Source organism: Patagioenas fasciata, chromosome 8, assembly GCF_037038585.1.
Source record: "Patagioenas fasciata isolate bPatFas1 chromosome 8, bPatFas1.hap1, whole genome shotgun sequence".
In the NCBI taxonomy this organism is placed as follows: domain Eukaryota; kingdom Metazoa; phylum Chordata; class Aves; order Columbiformes; family Columbidae; genus Patagioenas; species Patagioenas fasciata.
In genome coordinates this window covers 40,570,230-40,587,448 of record NC_092527.1, presented here as the reverse complement: position 1 = coordinate 40,587,448, position 17,219 = coordinate 40,570,230, and the positions used below count along the sequence as shown (strand labels likewise).

Here is a 17,219-nt window from a genome sequence, read left to right as displayed (position 1 = left end):
TGAAAAATGCCACCGATCCTTTGGGGAGAGCTGCTCCACCTCGGGGGGTCCCCATGGCTCTCGTCCACGTGTGTACCCCCAGCGTCCTGCATCGAATTTAAATGTATTGAACAAAACCGCAGGCAACTGATCAATGCTGCATCTCAAAGGATGCGTTAACAGTAAGCAAACAACCAGAAAGGCACCCTGCATTTCCTTAATATAAAAATAAAAATCAAAAGAAACATTTTTCATTTTAAGAAAACACGAAGAACTTGAACCAGAGACGGGGCAGCGGACAAGCAGCGCGTGTTTGCAGCGAGAGCTGGAAGTCAGCGGCAATGCAAAGGGCAACCTGTTTGCCGCCTTCTGACAGTTACAGATGATGAACAGAAACACCGTGTGCAATGTGACAGATCCTGAGAAAAACAATTTCCACCGTACCTCCCTCTCCTTTCAGCTTGGGGATAAAATGCTTTGGTTCTGTTCAAAACGACATCCAAGAATCTTCCAAAGCGCAACGTGGACGGGAACTGCCGGATCAGAAGATGAGGATGACTCAAAGCTGGTCTACATGTATTTTAACATCAAAACAGCTGTAACATGTCGAAGAAATTTTCTGCTTGCTTCACCTGGTTGTGTCCAATACAATAAATGACGAGTTTACCCGAAGAACCTTCACTAAAAATAGGTAATTGTGAATGTCCATCACAGGACAACTGGCATCAACAACACTGCATCAAGCTTCTCGCATAGAATGGTCCCCAAAAAGGTCACAAGAATTGATAGGGAGGATGTCTAACGTGAAGTAGGACGGTGGGACACATCAACTAGTCAATGAAATGACATATTTTACATTTAAAATGTGTGTTTAGATGTGTGTGCATGTGGACACGTATGTATGTACACTCACATAGATCTCTTATTCATACATCTTAAACACACATATACATATGCACTGAACACTTATCATTTTTCTCTGTAAACTCACGTATCATAGACACCCACAGTAAAGCAAAATATCTACATTAAGACAAATTGAATTTAAAAATACTTTTGCAATCAGAATTTGTAGTACATCAGAGACATTTCAGTAACCCTAAATGTCAATTACAGAAACTGGCTTAAGAACTGACCTTTGCGTCGAGCTTCCCACTGAAAATAAATCTGATTAAAAAATACACAACTGCTGCCCAACAAATCATTCGTGGCTTTGCATGGGACTGATGCAAATTGCTGTGTGCACCTGCAAAAATGATCCTCCCATTCCCCAAGTGAGCCTCAGAGAAACAGTATTAAGGGCTTCTCCTTTTTATATCTGCACTAAGTTAACTTTCAGTAAGTAAATCCAAGTTAACTTTGAAGAAGCAAAAATTACTGGCCACTGAAAATCTGTTTTCTCATACTATTTAGAAACTTGACTCCTCTGGATTGTTTCTTTCAGGAGAATTTTCGCTGGGGTATTGCCCCCAAGTCCAAGTGAAGGGATGGCATCTGGTGGGAGGTCAATCCCTGAACAGTAAGACTTGTCTTAAATGGCGAAAACCTGGTTCCTGTGCATCCTGCTACTGCCCTGGACAAGGTTTGCTGCTGAAGACATGGAGGGGTCGGGAATATTGGTTTGGAAGGAGTAGGAATGGGGAATGGAGAGCTGGCTGGAGGACACAGCAGTGGCAGCTGGACCAGCTCATCCCAATCCCACCACACCCCCACCAACTACTCAAGGCATCGAGGTGGGGAAAGCAAAAGAGTGATCAAAACTATTAAGAGGTTTTGGTTGGAAGATGAAGAGCAGAACTGAGCTGTACAGCACCCTCGCCAGGCGGGGAGACAACAGACATGGAATACATCGAGTGCTGCCTAATGAATTCCTGCAGAAGTGGGACAGACTGAAGAGATCAGGGTCACTGTCAGCTCCCAAAGGGAACCAAGGGCACATCCAACAACCAGAACGTGTTCACCAACCTCAGAACAACGCAGGAGATGTGATGTGGACTTCACAGCAGGCAGCTCCCGTCCTCTACGTGACGGCCAGCAACCCCAGGCACAGCACTTGGACACACATGTGACACTTGGATGCACTCTGTGACACTGTGAGCATAAGAATACACGTAAGTGATACCACTTTGGTTAAACAACCTTCCTTTTCAGTATTGCCTCGTATGGAGCTCCTCTGCATTAGCTCGGCTTTGCTGCAAATAATGTCACAAGAAATTGCTATTGCACCGGGATGCTCTGACACCACGGCACTGGAGGACAAAGGAAGAGTTACCGTAGGAAAAATAACAGCTTTCCCAGGGTTGTTCACTGCTTAGAGACTGTAACTGCATTACTTTCTGGATTTGCTGAAATGTGTTTTTACAACACTTTGAGGAGGGTAATGATTCGTTCTGGCTGGCTTTTATGTGAGTTACAGCCTAGAAGCTGTTAGATTGTAAAAATGGTGACAATTTAGGTCTGAAAGTGAAGCTGAGAGTCTGATTTTCAATTCCCAGTCTCAGCTTGCGTATCTGTAAAACACGCACATGTATGAGATTTAGAGTCTGTACTGCAGGACCAATTTGAAAGTGCAGCTCTTGTTTGCGGAGTCTTGCAGGGCTGAATTATAACACTTGCACGGGCAGAGGAATTTGCTAAGGGCGCGTGAAAACAAACACATTATCAGAAATACCATTTACAAGCATCCAGTTAAAGGTCCACGTGAAAACCTCTTCCCATCCTTTAGAAAGTAAATGGAACAGAAAAGAGGGAAACTCACCAGCATCCCAGCGCAATCTCCCTCACGGCAACACGAGCGGTCTCTAAAGCAATTAAATGAAAGACTTACGGAATTAAAGTTGTAATACATTATTGATCGTCTATGGGAAGAATATCTGATCGACTGTAGCTAAGAATCCTTCCCGGTTTGTTCCCCGTGAAGAAAGCTTATACTAAAAACAAAGAGGGAATTGTAGGACAATATCCAACAGTAAATTCCGAGCCACTCTGGTAGCCGATGTTATCTCACATTGCAAGAAAAAGTGCGTTCGTTTGATCCAAAGAGACACGACGCTTTAAGGCAAAATTATGAGAATATAAAATGGACCGTTTGAGCCACTTTTTTATGAGAAGGGCAACCTTTCTGCCTTTGCAACAACATTGTTGTTTTACTGCTGTGTAAGTCATGCTCCTGCCGGCTACTTGCATCATGTAGCAGCTCCTCGAGGTAGAAAATATTACCTAAAACTCACCTGTTTTCTGAATGTAAGTAAGATTTCATTGCAAATATTGACAGCATACATGATGGATGTTTCTAGAGCTGAATGTATGTTTTATCTCAACACTACATGCATGCAGGAACAAGCACAATACCAAGATGTTTTATTATAGGCTACTTTTCAGAATAAACCAAAGTGAATATGTAGCCCTATATGGAGTATAATAGTCCTGAAATTCTGCAATGAGGATCAAAAATACCAAGGAAACGTATTAATCTTCTTAGACCAGCTTTTAAAATAATATTTTATTTTTTGAGTCAGTGGTACATTTAAAAACAATCTACCGTAAGAGTAAAAAGATTGTAGATAGTACAAAATGAAAGTGTGATGGCAATAAAAAATGCTAGAGTATAAAGTTAGTTTCCTTTCCCCTCCCAACACCCCACCCCATCATTGTCCAATGTTTCTCAAAGCCTAATATCTGGGAAAAAAGTGCCTCTTTTTTGTTGTTTTTTTTTAACTTTCAGCAATTAGGAAATTAAAAATATGCAAGGCATTCTTTGCAAGTACATTAATTCATTATTACATGAAAAGCAGGCACCATAAAAATTAAAACATTCTAAAAACCATCATATATACAAACTCTGTACAGAACGATGGCACAAGGACAAAGTGATTCCACTCAGTTCATCCTAATCCACATGAAATATTACACATTTAAGAAAAGAAAAAGCTCTTCCCATTCTTGTACTCAACTGCTACATTCAGAAAGACCAGGAGTCTCCCCTCTGCCTATTGTGTTTCTTTTCCTATACGTTGGTGCCCGTCGGCAGCTGACGGGCTTCCTTGCTTTACCCATCGATCAACGCCCGCAACGGCCAACTGCATGGAAATGGAAACGAATGATCACCAACGACTAATTCTACAGAGCCCATCAGCCATCGGTTTATTGTAATACAGGAGAATTCTTATAAAGAGAAGGCACATTTCACAGGTAAGCTGTGTCTGATTTTTAGCCCTGGGCAGAACCGTAATTTGGGGGAATCCTACGGCAGCTTCTCACTGCAACGCCTCCTCCAACGTGCACTGAATTCAATGCGAATATCCTCATCGATTCCTATATACACTGAGGTTAGGTACAAAACACTCAGCTTGTTTTGAACTCCACAGCTACCTAAAGGCTTTAGGTACAAAATATTCAGCTCTCACTTTAATCTCCACAGCTACCTACGTGCCTGAAGTTATTCCGAAGAAGCAGGGGGAGGGTTTAGGACCAGGGTGCTGTCAGTTGGTGAACACCTCCCTGTCTCAAGTAGAAACTCAGATTTCTTTCAAGTTCCAGGAGGGAATAACCCCAGAAAGAGGGGTGATGTAGTGTTGTTTCCAATACATGGCTAGAAATGGATTTCTTACCGAGTTAAAGTCATTGCACTAAATGTTAGATACTGCACGCCTGAATGAGGTAAACGTTATATACCATAAAATACTTAAGGAAATGAATTGTTACAGCTTTATCTTTGGAAAACAAAAGACCCGCTTCCTTCTTCACTGGACAATCCCCGAGTCGACCGACGTCTGTTTCCGAGTGGTCTTTGGAGGCGGTGGCGGGGGGGTCTTGCTGGGGAGCGGAGGCGGCAGGTGCTGCAAAAACACAATTTAGGAGAGACCGTGTTAGCAACAAATGGATTTCTGTAACATCTGCTGGTTCATAAATAACCGCGAGAGACAGCAGGGAGGTCTGGAGCCGCCTGACTCCTGAAAGCTTCTCCGCACAATGTGCTGCTAAGAATACCGAACGCTCTTGGCCATCAGCTTAAAATATAACTCCTACTTCAGACAATAAAAAAAACCCTCTCAAGGGTTCCTGATTAATTAGCCCAGTATTTCAGGAAAAATCTTTTGAAAGCACTGGAGAAGTTTATAATTCCCCACTTTATATCATGATAGGATATTGATTTCTCGGGCTCTATCGATTGCCCTTGGTCTCCATGCGCTACAGAGCTGGAAAGCCAACTTGAAGCAACAGCTTCATTGCTTTTCCATTATTTTTGTGTTTTGCACATTGAGAACAGAAATAATTAAATAAAAGAAAAGGAAACCATTTAAAGAGATAAGTAACTTGCAATTTACTATTATACATTCAGCTATAATTAAAATATTCACACCAGAAATCCAGACTGTTCACATATACATATTTTAAATCGCTTCATGCATCATAAAAAACAACAAGAGCACCCTTGGTTAGACTCACCAGCTAATTGGACAAATTAAAGAAGTCATTATGGAAATCAAGACTTTTTTTCCATGACATTCAATCACAGACGCGATGAAATCTGTTTCAGAGAGCGCGGAGAACCCTGCAGTTCGCCCGCACACTTTGCAGTCTGCTCTCCCGCAGCGTTTTGGCAACGTGGCCGTTGGTTTCCCCATGGCTGCGCCGAGGCTGCACTGCAGCGTCACACCCACAAATGCTGCTCTTTTTACATTTTCTTTCTCTTTTCTTTTCTCCTAAGACTCATCAGCAAATTCGCTGCTGACACCAAGTTGGGAGGGAGTGTGGAGCTGCTGGAAGGCAGGAGGGCTCTGCAGAGGGATCTGGATAGACTGGAAAAATGGGCCCATTCCAACGGGATGAAGTTCAACAAGGCCAAGTGCCGGGTCCTGCACTTTGGCCACAACAACCCCCTGCAGCGCTCCAGGCTGGCACAGAGTGGCTGGAGAGCAGTCAGGCAGAAAGGGACCTTGGGGGACTCATGGACAGGAAGCTCAACAGGAGCCAACAGTGTGCCCAGGTGGCCAAGAAGGCCAATGGTGTCCTGCCCTGTATCCAAACCAGCATGGTCAGCAGGACAAGGGCAATGATCCTTCCCCTGTACTCTGCATTGGGGAGGCCACACCTGGAGTATTGTGTTCAGTTCTGGGCCCTCAGGTCAGGAAAGAGATTGAAGTGCTGGAGCGGGTCCAGAGAAGAGCAACAAGACTGGGGAAGAGACTTGAACACAAGCCCTATGGGGAGAGGCTGAGGGAGCTGGGCTTGTTCAGTCTGGAGCAGAGGAGGCTTAGAGCTGAGCTCAGCACTCTCTAGAACGACCTGAAGGGCAGTTCTAGCCAGGGGGGATTGGGCTCTTCTCCCAGGCAGTCAGCAATAGGACAAGGGGGCATGGGCTTCAACTCTGCCAGGGGAAATTGAGGCTGGAGATTAGAAAGCAATCCTGTGCAGAGAGAGTGGTCAGCATTGGAATGGCTGCCCAGGGAGGTGCTGGACTCACCGGCCCTGGAGGTTTGTAAACTGAGATTGGCCATGGCACTTAGTGCCATGATCTGGTCAATGGACTGGAGTTGGACCAAGGGTTGGACTGGATGATCTCTGAGGGCTTTTCCAACCCAGTCCATTCTGGGGTTCTGTGACTCTTCCCCTCCTCAGCCCTCCGCCAGCCACCACTTTTTGTTTTCCTCCAACAATAACCATGTTTTTTCACTCCCATATGTTTGTGTCTCAGGGTTCCCGTCCCACCTTACCCAGCCCACACTCCACGCGCTAACACTTAAAACCCTACGACATACAGCGACTGCCAGATTTCCTTAATCACCACTACAAAACCAGTGCAAACATCTGTGTCCTGGTTTTGTTAAAAAACAAGTTTCTCTTTTAGTGAATTTGCCTGTCAGCTAAAGCTTTGTATTAGCTGCATTTTCCTGGAGAACCAAATACATGGTTTGGTAAACATAGCAATGGAATGCTAACTTATTGATAAGGACAGATTCACATCTCACAAGAGGGGCAACGAGAAACAAGTGACCAAGAAACCGACCAGCTGTGTATAATATCCCATTGACTTCATATAAAAGTGGGAGATCACAAGGATCTCGTCCCTTAGTGCTGCATCGCATGCACTGCACTTGCAACCTTGATACTCACATTCCAACTTTTACTAATGCCTTGGACAAAATAACCAGTGATTTCTCAATCGTGGGAGGAAACCAGTTTACAAGCAATTGATAAACCTCATGGAAGGGTGTCCAAAACAAGGCTGTTCCTTTTCAAAGCTATCCAAAGCTGCTCCCCAAAAAGCAGAGAGGTTCAGGGTGAAGCCGGGACGTTTCGGTCTTTGCCACGAGCCCGACGAGCCTCAAAACACTGCTGCAATCTAGTGACCGTGTTAAAGACGTGTAAGTGTAGAAGGAAAAAAGAACCTTTAAGGTGACTGAATGCCCCCTCAAAGAAGCTTTTTAGACAACATGAAGCTATAAATCGAGAGCTTTTACCAGTTACACTTACTAATCACAGACTAAATAGAAAGGTAAGATACCTCCTGGCAGGGTGGGAAGGATGGATTTTTGCTGGAATATTTTTCCCGTGTCCTATCTGGAAATAAATCCTTCCTGAATGAACACAGATCACAAATCAAGCCGTGCCCTGAGCTTTTCTGTCCATTTTGCCACCGTCCCAACCAGCAGAGCCAGAGCATTAAGGGGCAAAGCCCCCTCCCCATCCTCTCCAGCAGCATCACCAACACAAAAACCCCTGCGCTCTCGTGTTCACAGTCCAGTTACAGTTTATACAAGCTCTTCTGAAGAAATAACCAAATTATTCAAAGGCTTTAGTCTCAAAAGGGCATTGCTGTTTGAAACACACGTGTCGCGAAGCCCCTGCCGAGCAAACAGCATTTTCCAGAGCGGGCTCCAAACAGGGCGCTATTTATTCCTGACTTACCGTGGGACACAATGATCCCCGAGTCAGAAAACCAAGTCAACGGACTAATGTGTAAAGAAGACAAAATAAGAATGTTAAATGCGAAACTGAAGTGGGTTTTTTTCCCTTTTTGTTTTAAATAAAATGCCACTGCAAATCTGTTTAATATGATTACAGTCAGAACCATCAAATTCTTCCTCTTCCTGATCAAACGCTTTTCTTAACCTGGTATGTTAAGTTAGCTCCTGAATCGCTACTAAGGCACCCCAATAAGAGCTGGACTGTCAATGTTATTTAGCCTCATGCATTCAACTGTCATCTGTGGGTTTCAAAACTGCTCAGTTCCAGCCACGGATCCAAGCAGGGGCTAAAATACATCACAAAACATACAAGTTTCCTCGGTTCTTTGCTCTCAGATGATGCCTATAACATTATTTATCACTAGAAAAAACCCTAACTTTGCCGATAGCATCGTTTGTGAAAATCCATTTTGCATTTAAAGAGTATATTGGCAATAATTCCCAAGTCAATCAGATCAAAGGCATTTTTCAAACAAATGAGCCTTTTATATTGATCAGAGAACAATCAAATTATCCCTGAAAACCTGCTTCTCAACAACAGGTACAAAGCAAATACAGTGAGAATAAACTAAATACATATGCTATAAATAACAAGCACAAAACCTACCAGAGCTTAGATTCTGCAAGCAAATTAAGCAGAAAGAAATAACAGAGATAGGTAGGTAATTATTATAATTGAATTTACAATTTCCATTAAAAAGCTGGATAGATTTAGTGCACGCTCATTTAAATAATAAGCTACCAATGAATATATTAAGTCGGACATGTAACGCTCGTCGGGGCAAAATTATTGAGAAATCAGCAGGACAAAAGGTGCCAATATGGAACTGGTGAAACTCCAGATCCAACCATCACTCCCTGTTATTCCAGCACAGCAACAAATCCAAACACACTTTCCTTCTCCCTTTAATATCACGCTCAGAAAAACATTATTAGGCTTATGAAGTTCATTCTTTGCTATGTTTCCCCTTAGAAACTTACTTTGACATACTAACCAGACTTTCCCTTGATTTTATATTTAATTAAGAACTGCTTTGCAGAGTTCATGTTGATATTTCAGTGGTTAATTGTGAACCTGAAGCGTGCTTTTATTTCCTGCCATAACGAGAGAGTCTGCTGGTTCACTCAGACCTATTTTGGGCAGAATCCTTGACTCACGGGCACCTCGGGGGAAGCAGAAACCTTATGTAAAAGGCACATCTGCACCACAGAAGCAATCTGTTCCTTCTGCTTCAAACACAAAATTGCTCCCATTTGTTCGGTTTTTTCCCTCGCACAGAAAAGAATCGGGTTTAAAAACATTTGTCTCCATTCTCTTAGAGATATAACATACACTACATTATCCATGTTCAGGATGCAAGAAAAATAAATGGAAGAAGATTAAAAAAATGCATATTTTTATTCATTCTGTGAAGAAGCAAAATAAGATATAAGAATTCTTTTTTAATCAGAAAAAGCTATTAAAAAACAACCAAAAAATCAAATAAAATCTGATCACAAACAAATGGTCCTTGTGACACTGTAAGGGATTCCTTCCTGTGTAATTGTTTTTCTTTGAAATGAAATGGTCATAAGTACGACAAGCTATGGGGATCCAATCAAAACCACTTTAGTTTGAAGGATTAACAGATCTAATTAGGTCAGAAGCAGTCGAAATGAGACGTATACAGGGCTATCAATTACACAGGGCTGTGCAAACGCTTCCAAATGCTGAGATTTGAATTGCTCCTTCTCGCGTGATTTTTAGAATGGAGCCGAATTGCCTGACGAGCACCAACTTGCTTATTTAATATCTGCAATGAAAAATAACACATAATGTGAGCTCGTGGAGGAATAACGCTCCTGTTCTGAAGGGGCGGTAATGCACTGATGGAGAGATCAACCCAACTCCGTTAATTTGAACCAAATTATAGACAGTTTAAGCTAATCGGCCGTTTGACCCAGGGAGCAAAGTTGTGTGGAAAAGACCGCAGGTAACTGCTGTGAAATGACTGTTCAAACCCTGTTGCCATACTTATCTATTAGAGCTTCATTTGACTTTGTAAGGCAGCCATGAGCTGCCCTTGCTGGAGTGAACTTAGGAAGAGAAGACAAGTGTGATGGGGCTGAGGGACCTGGGGGGTTCAGCTGGAGAACAGGAGCTGAGGGAAGACCTTCTGATCTCTGAACTGCCTGAAAGGAGCTTGGAGCCAGGGGGTCGGGCTCTGCTCCCCAGGAACAAGCGCCAGGAGCAGAGGAAACGGCCTCAAGTTGCGCCAGGGGAGGTTGAGGTTGGATCTGGGGAACAATTTCTTCCCCAAAGGGCTGTGGGGCATTGGAACAGGCTGCCCAGGGCAGTGCTGGAGTCGCATACTGGGGTGGGTTAGAAGGGGGTGGTCAGTAGGTCAGAGAGGTTCTCCTGCCCCTCTACTCTGCCCTGGGGAGACCACAGCTGGAATATTGTGTCCAGTTGTGGCCCCTCAGTTCCAGAAGGACAGGGAACTGCTGGAGAGAGTCCAGCGCAGCCACCAAGATGCTGAAGGGAGTGGAGCATCTCCCGTGTGAGGAAAGGCTGAGGGAGCTGGGGCTCTGGAGCTGGAGAAGAGGAGACTGAGGGGGGACTCATTCCTGGGGATCAATATGGAAAGGGGCAGTGTCAGGAGGATGGAGCCAGGCTCTTCTGGGTGACAACCAGTGACAGGACAAGGGGCAATGGGTTCAAACCAGAACATAGGAGGTTCCACTTAAATTTGAGCAGAAACTTCTTCATGGTGAGGGTGGCAGAGCCTGGCCCAGGCTGCCCAGGGAGGTTGTGGAGTCTCCTTCTCTGCAGACATTCAAACCCGCCTGGACACCTTCCTGTGGAACCTCAGCTGGGTGTTCCTGCTCCATGGGGGGATTGCACTGGGTGAGCTTTCCAGGTCCCTTCCAACCCCTGATACTCTGTGATTCTGTGATCCCTGGAGGGGTTGAACAGACACACAGACGAGGTTCTCAGGGACATGGGGTAGTCCTACAGTTGGACTCGATGATCTTGACTGTCTCTTCCAACCAAAGTGATTCTATGATTCCATAATTTTAAGAGGTCTTCTGCAGAGGTGCCCTTTGTGTACTCCCACCCCCTCTTGGGGCAACATGAAAGGTCCCTCAAAACAGGGAACATCAAACTGCATTGAATCAACAACTCAGATTGGTTTTGTTTTTGTGAGGATGTGCTCTGCCGATGGAGGAACATCCATCCCTGGAGGGACGATGCTCCCGGGGGGAAAGATGGTGTATGGGGGCCTAGCAGAGGTCTGCCCCCCTCGCTGCTGGTGGGTACCAGCTGTGTTAAATCACAACTAATGCAATTTTCCCTCCGTTGAACCACATTTCTGCATGCGGAGGCTATCAGTATTCCAGATGCTGGCTAACTCGATTTTCAAAAAGCGCTGTTTTTCTGCTCCGGTCCGTACATAAACAGAGCTCAGGAGTTATGAGCAATGCCCTCGGAATTAGGTTTAGGCTCCAGACTGAACCTGTATTTCTTACTGAAAGCCTGGGCCCTGCGAGAGCGATAAAGGAACGCGTTACCGACCGGCCAGAGCACAACCCGCCGTGATCCTGTGTGGTGCTGAGGGCAGCGACACAGCCCCTTCCGAAACAAAATCACGGGTGCTGCTCAGGGACACATCATGGGATCTACATCTCCGGGCAGACGGCAGCAGAACACATTTTTCACTCAAAATCCTGTAATAAGCAGTGGCAGCACATTGATTTGGAGACTTATTAAAAAGTGACTGTGAGCTTTGTAGAAACTCTTGGCTCGGCAAAAGCTTAACCCACCAAAGCCCAGCCCAGCCCAGACTTTGCACTGGAGGAAGGGCTTGCACTGCTTCCCATCTCCAGCAGGCAAAAATAATGATCAGATCGTAAATAAAACCCAAATTTTAACAACTTTTCTTTTGGGCACGTTCTATACTTCTAGGCATCACGGAAAGCCTTTGGTGGGAGAGTCTGTTTTTTATAACTCTGGACTATTAGGCAGAAGAGGAGACATTTATTTCCATTTAGCGAGCGAATGCAGCCCACAAAGTCGACTTTTAAATTTAATGTAATGGATTAATAATGCACTTTTTCCAATTTCACATTTTCCAGCCTCTCCATGGGACGATGCTGCTGTGGGGAGGGAGCTGGGGTGAGCCCTTCGTCACCAAACCTGTGCTGGGGGGTCCCAGGGAGGTGGCACCAGGATGCTCAGATCCTCATCAGCCCCAGCTTGGGGAGATGGGCCCAGGGGCTGCACGAAGCACTTTGGGAATGAAGGGGATTTCTCCTGAGAAATAACATCAGAGAAAGAAAACTGGCAGCGTTCCCTCATTACCTGCCCCCTCCGTAGTTTCAGCTGGGTTTCTACCCTCAACTCTTTGCCCACATCAGCACAGCACTTTTGCTGAAGGTTTTACGGTCAATTCTGTCTCCCCGTTGCTAACTTAAGAGATAATGGTGAGCACTGCATCCCAACACATAAAATATCCCCCGGATTTTTCCTTCTGTGCAAACACTTCCATTACATCTGAATAACCATCCGAATCTCCTCGCATCACCCACCGCTTCAGCCTTTGCTCTCTCGTCCTTGCCAAGTTCTGCAGCTACACCAGACCGATCCAGACCTTCTCATCCAAACCATTATGTGATGCTCAGTAAGTGTTATCGCCGATATTATAAATGTAAGTGCTCCTCTGTCTATTTTGAGTTTCCCTTCTCGCTGTGAATACTAAGCAGGCGGTTGATTTGTATGCAAGGGTATACGGATGAACCCATAAAGAACGAGAAGTGCCTAAAGGAATCCCTTGATGGAATAATAATCCTTGCAGGAGTTGCAGACTTCTTTTTTTTTATGTTCCATATATTATTATGAACATCTTTAGCAGAACAAATCATACAGTGGAAGAAAATATATATAAGGGTATCACAGTTAATGAATAAGACGACAATCAGAAAATCATAATTAGACGATCACCGGGATAAAAGACTTAAGGCAGACCAAGTTAACACTGGACTCCTCATAATGTGACAGCGTCAGACGCTAAATGACACTGTTGCTCGCAGTTTGATTTGAAGTATTTGCTGCATTTATCACGGGATGTCTTTTGGTTCACTACAGCACTTTTTTGGGGTTTCTCAACTGACTGCAAGACAGGGTGAACCACGTAATAACTTCTCACACAAGGAGGTATTTCCAGTCTGAAAGCTACTAAGATAATCTTATCTACATTTTTTACTGATTTTTCTTCCCAACTACAAAGCGTGTGTAATTTAAAAGATGATCAGTTTACTAGGCAGAGAATTATCAAGTGAAGAAGCATGTAGGTATTTGACCCATGAAACACAAGGCATTAAAAACTGTGGAATGGAATTTAATCACAGCAGTAATAAGAATTTACCCATCTGATCTTTCATTCCCAGCACTACTCATTTTCTTTATGTTCTTTAACAGCTTCCCTCCTACAAGCCTGATGAAATAAATGCACAGAGTGATTGTTATAAGACTACAAGCCCTTCCTTAAATTAATTCTAAGACTAATACATGTGGCTTTATGACAAATCTGCTTTAGATCAATTTTTTAGGCTTTGAAACTATATTCACTTGTCTCAGAAAGTTTAGAAAATACAGATGCTAAAGAAAATGTTGATTATATTTGACTGCATTTCTAAGGTACACTGGAATCTTGAGGTCTTCCAACACTTGGTGTTGAACAACGCGTCTCATTTCTATAATCATAAAATACATTAAACAAAAAAGAGAGTCTGAGGGGTGAAGGCTGTGAAGAGAAAATGTAGTAAGATCTGAATCTGAATGAAACTTTGCAAAAAACACAAAGGAGCATATAGCTACTATTTTAATGAACTTCCATTTAATGATGTGGTCACATCTTCAACAGCAATGAGACCAAGGCTGGAACTGGAGTTGCCTTCAGGTCTGGGCTCCAACCATCACCGCCCGGTGGCATTTGCAAGTAGTTCATTAAATGTCTCACATTTATCTGCTGCGTGGAAACCCCTTCAAACAACCTCACAAGGAAGGGAAATGCAACCTGGCTATTGGGATTTTATTTCTCACCATGTGTTTTATCATCTCATTGTTTAATGCTTTTTAGCTAAGAACTGAACTCACATCAGCAATCCTGAGCTACTACTATGACCTAAAACTTATAGCATATCATAAAGAAAATGTATTTATTACCCTGGAGTTCAAGAATTTACCCAAAGTTCAAGAAATTTGAAACCTAATTTGAATTTCTTGGCTTTCTTCATGAAGATGGATCCCTCATCAAAATTCCCAGCAGCCCTCCTGCACGTTCTGCAATTTTCCACTTGGAGGTTTGTATTTGGGTTAAGCCAGAGCTGGTCCCCAAGAGAGGAGCCAGGGAAATGGGTAACAGTGCAGTATAGTCCAATGGAAATTAGAAGAAAAGGGCTCACAAGAAAACATAGTCAAAATATTCACTAAAACCATCCAGCTATTGGGAAGAAATATGGAAGAGATGGTGGGAATAGAGAATTTTTCAATGTATGCATAGGAGTAAAACATTGTGTTTTGAATAAACACTATCCTCATTCCTGAAGTCACTTCTTTATCCTTTTCTTTTTTCCCATTTATCACGAAAATACTGAATTCCTACAATAACACAGTTGCTATTTCAACCCTGGAAGAAGCCAGACTTGTGTACTTTGTGCACTGTGATAGTCTGTTAAACAAAACCATTCCCAAAGTTAACACTGAATTCCTGCCTGCCTGCTGAGATTAGAGATGCTTTCTCTAACCATGGAAGTTACGGAAAAGCAAATTACTCAACAGAATTTCATATGAATAATGAACTTCAGAGAAATCCTGGAAGATACCTCTGCAAACAAAAAGAATCATTACTGCTGAGAATTTCTCCACAAAATAACAGTTTGGCCAAAGTTACACATTTCAAAGGAAATAAAATCCTCTTTAAACATATTTTTTGCTTCAAAAAGAAAATAATTGGCCCTTCTCAAAAGTGCTGCTTTAAAGAAAAGGACCAAATTATTTGTAAAAGTTTCCAGGATACAAGAAAGAAAGTTGAAAAAGCGTATTTTCTTCAGAAAGCTGCAAAGCTTGTTGATGATGAAGAGCATTTCTGAGCTCCTTCCCGCAAAGGGGACACGCGTGTTTGCCTCTGGGCAACAAGTGGCGATTAAACGTCGAAAGACATCGGGTACACGTTTGATTTCCTTTCCTGAGACAGGATTGAAAGGCTATTAAATCTAATTTGCTGCTTAGAACGTATCCTGTAGGTTTAAGTTCCGTTACCAACACAGCTGATATCATTTTGCTTTGTCTTGTCCACCAGAATGAATCCAACCTCCTGACAGGTTGGTCCCCATGAGCAATGACGTTCCCTCACGTTCCAGTGGCAGAAACCTCTGGATTCCACCTTGCCGAGCACCGTGTAAAATAGAAACATGAAGAAAACTGTGGGAAATTATCGTTAGTGAGAGAACTCACCCTTTGATGGGCAGGGGGGGAGGTCGTCGGGCTGATCAAGTCTTGACTTTCCATCAGGTTCCCATAGTCGGCCGTGCTGCCTTTGAGGGGCAGGGGAGGAGGAACGTCAGGGATGTCGGAGCTGGACGTGCCGTTCAGCTCCAGATCTGCAAAAACCAACACGGCGTCAACAATTTCAGTGGCTGAATTGAACCCGAAGACCCAGACGGCGCCAATCCTTATGTTGACGATACCACGGGAATGCTGCACGTGCAATATCATCTTCCTTTATAATTATCTGCATCATCTGGTGAGGGATTTTAAAGCGAAGCAGAATAATTCACCCACCCCTGCATCAATGGAGCTGCACTGGGTGAATTTTTAGGATGCACTCAAAATACTCACAGCTTAGCAAATATAATTTTCTCAGCTGTGAGCTCTGCGTTTACACCTTGTACATTAATATACAATAGAAGCTCCGGAAAGCGCGCTAAGAAAATACAATCGGGCTAAGCTTTATTTACCTTTCCCCAGTAAAATAAAAGCTCCTTTCTAATAAAATTCACAAATGAAAGCCTGTAATTAACTACATCTCTCTCAAAAACTTTAAAACTCCAGGTAACTGTAATAAATGAGCAGTCATTAGCTGTTGAGTAAATAAAATCATGCATGAGAAAGTACAAAATGTTTATTATTACTGTTTGCTGGGTAGAAAGTTCCCTTTTCTGAGCAGATAAATCCTACCAGGTATGTGCTGGAAAGGTGAATAGCCTGAGGGACAATAAAGTTTATTGAGGCCTGAGTGATACGTAGGTTTTTGTGTAGAAATCCACCCACGGTGTTTTTCAGGGTAATTCACTCATTTGAACACTGGCAAAACCCACTGTGAGCTCTACCAGATAAGAAACTTAATTTATTTTTGATAAACTAGGGAAGTGTTTTCATTTAGGAAATGAAAAAAGGTGATTTCTATTTTACTGGGGTGATTTGTGAAACGAATGGAGGACTTGTTTATGCAGATATTTTTAGTGCAAGGTTCCTATCGATACCTTACAAAATGTGTCCTTTTATTCTCTACAATGGCCTCTCACTAACACAATCTAACTGCAAGGTGGCTGCATTGATTTGTCACTGAAAACTGTCATTTTACACGCCATCCTTTCACTTGAACTTTCAGTTATGCCAGGAAGAAGAACATTTCTCCATCCTGGGACTTCAGACTTTCAGTGGCTTCTTCTACATCGACTGAAATTGCTGTTTGTCCTCCAGGACCTGAACTTCTCATCACTTTTTCCATTGCTCCTGTTTTTCATCCTTCCTTTCCTACCCATAAAGGATTTCTCCATTCCCAAACCATCCACAATACGATCTTTTAGATACCTCCATGAGAATCTACTTCTGCTAAGCTCTTGCCATAAAAACATATACATGGAAAACATTTATAACTAAACATGCGCAGCGTCACTTCCCTGTTCATAATTAAGCATTAGAAATTTAGTCTTACAGCCTTTGAGGAGCTGAATTTAACCGCGCTGACCACTTCATATCTTACACGATATTACAGTGTATACTAATGGCCATTACATGTAGATGTCTTTTGTAAGGCAGCAATAAATCCCTGTAAATACGAGCAGGATATTTCCATCCACACGAATAATACACATTAACTACATATTTACATTCAGTGTAATGAACTATTTAGTAGAACAACAACGTTCTAGAAAGAAAATGAAAAATATTTGAGGTGTTTAACTAATCTCTCACCTGGTTTAATGAAGTCCAGGAGTCACAACACA

The 17,219-nt window shown here is 43.1% G+C and overlaps 1 protein-coding gene across 2 annotated transcripts in view; it reads right to left on the bottom strand.

Moving 5' to 3' along the window:
* Positions 1-3,453: 3,453 nt before the first annotated feature.
* The window catches only part of DOCK1 (dedicator of cytokinesis 1), a 277,211-nt gene continuing 263,445 nt past the window's right edge, over positions 3,454-17,219 (bottom strand). For both annotated transcript variants that reach the window (XM_065843012.2, XM_065843013.2), the window contains exons 51-52: positions 15,445-15,590; positions 3,454-4,817 (exon numbers count right to left, since the gene is read on the bottom strand). In XM_065843012.2, coding sequence (XP_065699084.1) covers positions 4,722-4,817; positions 15,445-15,590 — 242 coding nt within the window. In that variant the 3' untranslated portion in view covers positions 3,454-4,721. The remainder of the gene's footprint in view (positions 4,818-15,444; positions 15,591-17,219) is intronic.